General features: G+C 37.4%; 1 protein-coding gene across 3 annotated transcripts in view; it reads right to left on the reverse strand.

Annotated features, from left to right (window-relative positions):
• dop1b (DOP1 leucine zipper like protein B) overlaps positions 1 to 6926 on the reverse strand; it is a 37446-nt gene that overhangs the window by 10313 nt on the left and 20207 nt on the right. The window contains exons 34-39 of one of the 3 annotated variants that reach the window (XR_004658591.1): positions 6778 to 6914; positions 6624 to 6679; positions 6390 to 6533; positions 5177 to 5309; positions 3766 to 4135; positions 2900 to 3683 (exon numbers count right to left, since the gene is read on the reverse strand). Coding sequence is in view for 2 of the 3 variants with exons in the window: in XM_034886202.1 (XP_034742093.1) it covers positions 3878 to 4135; positions 5177 to 5309; positions 6390 to 6533; positions 6624 to 6679; positions 6778 to 6914 (728 nt within the window). In the remaining variant the exon portion in view is untranslated. Of the gene's footprint in view, positions 1 to 2899; positions 4136 to 5176; positions 5310 to 6389; positions 6534 to 6623; positions 6680 to 6777; positions 6915 to 6926 lie in introns of those variants that run through there. The other 2 variants (XM_034886202.1, XM_034886201.1) reach the window with 2 other exon arrangements.

Raw genomic sequence — 6926 nt, forward strand, 5'->3', positions numbered from 1 at the left:
GACTCTTTATATGTCAATGGTTCTGACCATAGACAGATAAGAACCACTTTTCTGTATCAAACAATACATTGTTTCCATTTCTACCTGTACAAACAAATAGCTTTTAGATCATAGGACCTCTGTAAGCTTTACAAAATATTTGCATGACGTGTTTTGCTTATTTTGTTTTTTTCTTTTCCTTTAGTAACCCCCTGGCTCTTTTAGAACGTAGACTGTTACGATGTAAAGAAGATGTTATCCCCTACTTTATGTCCACATTCTTCAATAAAGTTGGAATTAAAAAAAACAGATACAAAGTATATAAAGTACTTTTCCGGTGAATTCCGGGGTTTCTCCTGGTCTGAGGAAGCTCTGCTTAGAAGGAATTCCTTTCTGTGATTATAAATGTACCAACAAAGTTATTAGAAATATTCTGTTAAGGGAATTCTATCCTAATCCGGTAAAAAGAAAATATATGTTGAAAGGCTTTGGTGATGGAGAGGTTAGGAAAATAAGGAAAAGCTATATCTCATTCCCACTTCTTCCAAAGGTGAAAGAGGTCAACTTTAAGATTTTAAATGGAATTTACCCTACAAACGAATTCTTAAGCCTAAGATTCAATTTTGATACAAATAACTGTGTTTTTTGTGAAAAGGAAATTGAGAATCTAGAACACGTTTTCTTTCTGTGTGAGTCAGTGCAACCCTTCTGGGAAGATCTGCAGAGCTGGGTACAGGCCAGGAGTATGGTGATACCTCCTCTGACAGTGCTGAATATTAAGTTTGGTGTTTTTGTTGAAGACAAAAAGGTAGACTTCATTCTCAACATCTTGTTACTGTTAGGGAAACATTTTATACATAAATGTAGATATTTTAAGACCAAACCCTCCCTGAGCCACTGGAAGAATGAGCTACACCTTTTGTATAAGTCATGAAACTGGTTAAGGTTGGAAAAGCCCTTGATTTGGTTTATCTACTTGAAACTTTTCATTTAAATTGAGATAGCCCTCTTTATTTATTTGTTTGTCATTTATTTATTTATTTTATTTTTCTCTCATTTCTTTCCTCTGAATTTTGATTTGATATGTATGTGCAGTTATTTTTTGACTTGTTCGACCCGAGGCAAATGTTGTTTTTTTTTGTGAAATTGGTCTGATTTTTCTACTGCCTTGTTTGTTTGTATTTTGAATGAATAAAAAAAAAAAAATATAAATAAATAAAAAAATAAATAAAAAACTTTTCCGGTGATGGCTAGGCAATACTGCGCAGCCTCCAACCGAGCACGTGGGTAACGTGTCTGAAAGTTGTAAGCCTTCTGTTAGCTGTGCCAATATAACCCCCTCCGTCCACAACAAGGGGATATGTTGGTCAATTTCTTTAACTGTCTATGTAATCCTCAGAGGATCTTTAAAAGTTTAATCAAATGAACAAACCTCATGTAGTATGGTATGGAAGCCCATTTACACCCATAGGATGAAAAAAAGCATCATGTAAGTCATGAGTTAGAATTTACAAAACATCACCATATTAATTCAAATAGTGATACATTTTATTAAGAAATGAGACTACTCACTAAACTATATACTTTTAGATATACAGTTAATAGCATCCTAAAAATAATCTTAAGATTTTTAGTAAACCTATTTTTTTATACTAAATCTCAAATTGAAGAAAGCTTCTCATTTTTAGATATTGTCATTATCTTAATGGCATGGAAATGTCACTTTATGAGGTTTTTAACATTAGGATGAATTTCTCCAGCCTGCCTATGTTCCCGTGTGTCTAGAAATGGTGATAGGTCTAAACCCATGGATGTATATAGAGTATCCTGCTCTGCCTTTGAGAATATAAAAGCTCAATGTAACCTCCACTTTCTCCGCTTTGCACGGCCAGAAAATTTGGCTTGCAGATGAGAAAGAAAGAGACATCATGGCTTGCAAAGAAGCTTCACTTTGTGAAGCAAAGCAAGGCATAAATATGTACAAAGAATGGTTGAAACTACAAAGAGATTTGTTTAATATGGTTACTGCATTCAGAAACAATAGGAAATAGGGAATAAGGGGTTGCCACATTTGTAAAAAATGGTATGAGTTATAATGTATGTAATGTAACAAAAATAACTTTGCTTAATAGGCAGGCGGCCATGGAGAGAGGGAGAGATTAGCACAGCAAAAACATATATATATGGCAATTACATTAAGAGTAGATAATAGAACTATGACTATTAATGATAATAATAGTATCTAATGCTAAACACCTACCATTTGGGGAATAAGGAGGAACTTCAGAATAGTCCACAGAAGGAGGGGTTTCATTAAGAGTAATGGTGCTCAGGTTAGATTTGTATTTATTCCAAACAGATGCTGTATTGAGTGCATGATGCAGTGAATTATTTCACTCTGCTGGATCCAGTATGTGCTTTTGATTATTGAAGACTATTGCAAGGTATATTTAGTTATTATTGAGTTATGAAGTGTGGTGGAGGACTGGAAGACTTCTGGCCCAGTTGAAGTTTTTTTTTTTTTTACACAAAAGTCAGAAAGGACCAGTTTATGTTGGCATATTGGGTTAATCTTTAAGGCATATCAGTTCAGTTTTTACAGTGTTGGGTAAATAGGGAATACTAAATCAATGTTGACCTATGTAGCCTAAAATAATCTGTTATACCTTAATGGAGATTCATTATGCCATCCACAGACACCCAACTGTATAAAATATTACCAGAGAAACCCAAACTGGTACCAAAGTGTACATCAGTAGAAAAAACTATATTGACCAACACAATATGTGGGCAGTTGGAATCAGGGAGTGAAACCGCCAATTTGGTTAGGTTTTTGTCACAGCTTTGAGTCCGATACCAAATTCTTTCCAACACAAATGCAGAAAAATAAGCAACTGAAGCTGTAAATTGAAACACAGTATTTAAGCGTACTATTTATTTTAAAGAGTCTTCTGTTTATTCAAAAACTTGAAATGGTCTTTTTTAACATCCAAAATAAATTACTCAAGCATTCAGCATTGTGGAAAAAAAGACAACAGGCAGTTGCAAAAACTATCCATGAACAATGACAAAGAAAGCAGATTTCCCTTAAACACCTAAAAATGGCAAGCATGTATTTTAGCGGGGTATACCCAATCATTTCCCAAAGGGTATTTGTGGTGTACCTAAACTACATTCAGTCCCTTACTCATACAACTCTTAACATGAATCTTAGCCAAAGGTTTGAGAGGTCCAATACTGATTTATCCAATAACAATGAAAGAGAAAGAACCTCTTTAACAGCAGCCATATACTGTAGTCTTTACATTCATCTTAACATTCTTACAAAGTCAGACAAGCACAAGTATGCACACACCAGAAAGCGTGGTTAAACAGAAATGATGAACAAGTGAAAAGAACACATTAACAATAATTCATAAGGGTTCTTCACAGTGAATCTGCTAATTGGTGTCAAACTAAAAAATATTACTGATATTATGCCTAATAAAAACAGACGGTAATCATTTGAAGTTGGTTTACATAATAACCATTTTTAGTGGTAACTTATTTTGGTCTTAAACCATATTTTACAACTAAGATGATACTTTTCCTTGCGAGAGAAAGAAGCATTCCACAGTCATTTAAAATTAATACTTCTACCATGTTTTTTTCCACTGAAATAACAACAACAAAGTCGGCCTAGGCTTTTCTAATATGGATTCAGTGCGAAAGCACCTCATGTGTATACATTGTTATGTGGCGATCCGACAAGTTAACACATAAAAAAAAAAAAAATTCCAAAACATTTCCTTTTGATTCTAGTTCACAATTCAACATTATCACCAACTTTGCTTATCTTAAGTATTCCACTTGTGTGGCTGCAGGTCCAAGAGTTGGATTAACACTTAACGCTTGAGTTCTAACTCTCCATGGGGTCCAGGAACTCTTCTTCTGTGATGCACTCCAGCCTCTTCAGGACTGTGTCTGCACTGGCGGCCGGGTAGTCTGCTACTGGGAAGTTGGGCATGGAGTGGGTATTGGTGGGAGGGCCTTGGAAGGAACAGCAAAGGGTGCGAAGGAAAGGCAACAGCTGGGTGATGGAGGACAGTGAGCGCTGAGATAGGAGCGGGAACGTCAAATGCTCTGTGGAAGATTCCTCACTCAGCCCATTCATCGTCTGGAATAAAAAGAGGGAGTTGTGGTCATTTCACAAGTCAAGCCAAGTGGAACTTAAAACAATTAATTAAAAAATGCATCCAAGGCCTGCTTCTTGTGACAATTATTATAAAAAGACTGTGCAGCTCTACTTTTAAAGTACTATTTCAATATGAAATAGCCATCTAAATAAAACCTTTTTAGAATATATTTGACAAGAAGAGTGCCCTGTATTTTTTTGTTCCCTTTCAAACGGACAACCTTCATAAATTTGTTTGGAACTTCTGAGCACTCAGACTTTTTAAACCAATTGTCCTTTGGAGACAAATAAAGTTCTACTTTATTTGTCTCCAAAGGACAATTGGCTTCGCGGCAGTGATGAATAAATAACCCAACGGAAAAAACAATCAGAACACCACTATGGCTGGTCGCTGCTTCCACATGCACACAATTTGAATAAATGTGACTTCTGGACTTTTCAAGTATGTTTCTTTGTTAGACAACATTGACAGAGTTCAGTTTCAATTGACGTTTATCACCGAGACTGGGATATTTATTGTACTTATGCCATTTCCATGATAACACATCAGCAATCTGAGACTAGGGCGCCAAAATAAACATCAGTAATTTTGTGACTATGCATGACCAAGTGTTCCAGTTTAGGTAAATAATTGACAAGGGGGAAGAACCCTTTATACACCCTTCATATATTATATATGGACAGCTATACTTTTTCAACAATCACCTATCAAGTCTGGCTGTGTTTAGGTTAGTTTTGCCAGGGAGATGTTGCTAATAACATTAAAGCATGAGGCATAGGTACTGTTGCTATGGTTACTTGCAATCTAATAACCTGCAGAATGATTTAGAATGGTTAAACTCATGACTTAAAGTATGTTTGAGATGTCCCCCGTTACAAAAATATTTTCCAAAAGTATAGTAGCATAACTAGCAGATATTCTTACCATCTATCCAAATGGCTATTAAATATTGTGGCCTTTTTAAATGAGAATGACTATCTATAGTTTGAGTTTGGCTGTTTTTAGCCCATGTATAATCTTACCCTGTATCGCTGCTGAATCCCTTCCAGTACTCTGACAACATGGGGTGTGCATTCCTGCTCGCCTTCTATCAGAGCATTCTCTGGGCCACCGTAGCGGGTCACATCCACTTCAGGGACAAATGCCCAACGATACCTGTCCATGGAACAGATAGTCATACAGAAAAGATAAGACAGAAAAAATAAAATAAAATAATAATAATAATAATAAATACTTTATTAATTTTGTTTTGTCTTATGTTTTTGAATAATCTCTTGAAGGAAAAACTTAGACTGTCGACCTAGTTCTGGTCTGGCTTTAAAGGCAGATTCTATCTGACTCCAAATTTGGTCACTTCACCTTGCACCTTTAAGTTTCAAGTGTTTGTTAACTGGTGGATCAGAAAATCAATTCACAGGATTTGCTCAGATAAGCTATATCAAAGCCTTAGTGAATGCTATTGCTAATAAACGTATGAATGTATACAGACTCAGTTCCCTTCAAGACAGATCTCGCTCACCCTACTGCCAAGAGTGTCTCCGGGATCTGGTCATGACTAGCTCAAAACCCCCACTACTTATCAGCTCCAGCAAGCCTTCTTCCCCACCCTTGGTTGTTGTTATCAGATGGATGTAGTCCAGGTTTCTTGGTTTCCACGCCCAGGTCCATGAAGACAGTTTGTTCTTTATCTTCTGCCAACCCAGGAGCGGTGCAAGTTGAGGTCACCCTATGACCTGTACCTTACCTTTCTATTTATTAAAACACAGCTTTATTGCTCTCTGATCTTCCTGATCTAAGAGTCTTTTATTAAGCTCAAATTATTTCCCCAGTGTTCTGGTACTCCCTTAACAGGCCAGATGGCATTCTCCCAGTCAGGAAGAGCAGAGAGGTCAGCCATGACTTTAAGGCTTCTACACAAAATATATATATCCTACGCTCTCTGCTGCTGTCAATGGACAGGCGCCCTGAGCAGTTGGGGTTTGGTGCCTTGCTTAAGAACACAATGGTAGTGCCTAGGAGGTGAACTGGCACCTCTTTAGCTACCAGTCCACCACCATACTTTGGTCCATGTGGTTGACCTGAACCAGCAACCCTCCAGTTCCCAAACCTACTACCTACAAACTGAGCTAAGGCCACCCCACTATGCGCACAAAATAACTAATGCAACACCACAACGTATACAAAGACATCTGTTAGCATGTTTTTCAGTCCCTTTGTCCTGAATTATGCTCTTACATCTGAAAGAGTGGCATTCTCTCTGGAGGAAAAGCCAGGGAGGCGTCCAGAAACTTGCAGGCTGACAGGTACATGTCCAACTCCGCCTGAGAGAAATTCACTGGTCCATTCCTATCAAGGGCTCCACGCACTACTTTAGCCAGCCTAGGTGGTACACAAGGAAAGCCTTTTGAATGAGAGCCTCAATAGAATGTCAATGAAATGTGAACTTGTGAATAAAATATATCAACTCACTTTGAGACCTCTTTATCTAACTGCAGAGCTTTCTCTAGACGTGCCAATATGCGAATCTGCAAAAAATAGATTTCCATTAACAAAATTGAAAATAAACACTTTAACAGTATTCACCCACTGTACAAATCAAGGCTCTTAGAAGATGGGATTGTACCAGTTCTGTGACCATGATAGGCCAAAGAGATGTGAGGTGCTGGGATGAAATCCGCAACAGGAGAACACGAAACATCAGGAACATCTGGGCTGAAACACCAGGGCTAGGGTTCATACGCAAAGCCTCAGTGAGACGCTCTGAAAGGGGGG

The sequence above is a fragment of the Etheostoma cragini genome, chromosome 11 (genome assembly GCF_013103735.1).
Source record: "Etheostoma cragini isolate CJK2018 chromosome 11, CSU_Ecrag_1.0, whole genome shotgun sequence".
Taxonomy (NCBI): domain Eukaryota; kingdom Metazoa; phylum Chordata; class Actinopteri; order Perciformes; family Percidae; genus Etheostoma; species Etheostoma cragini.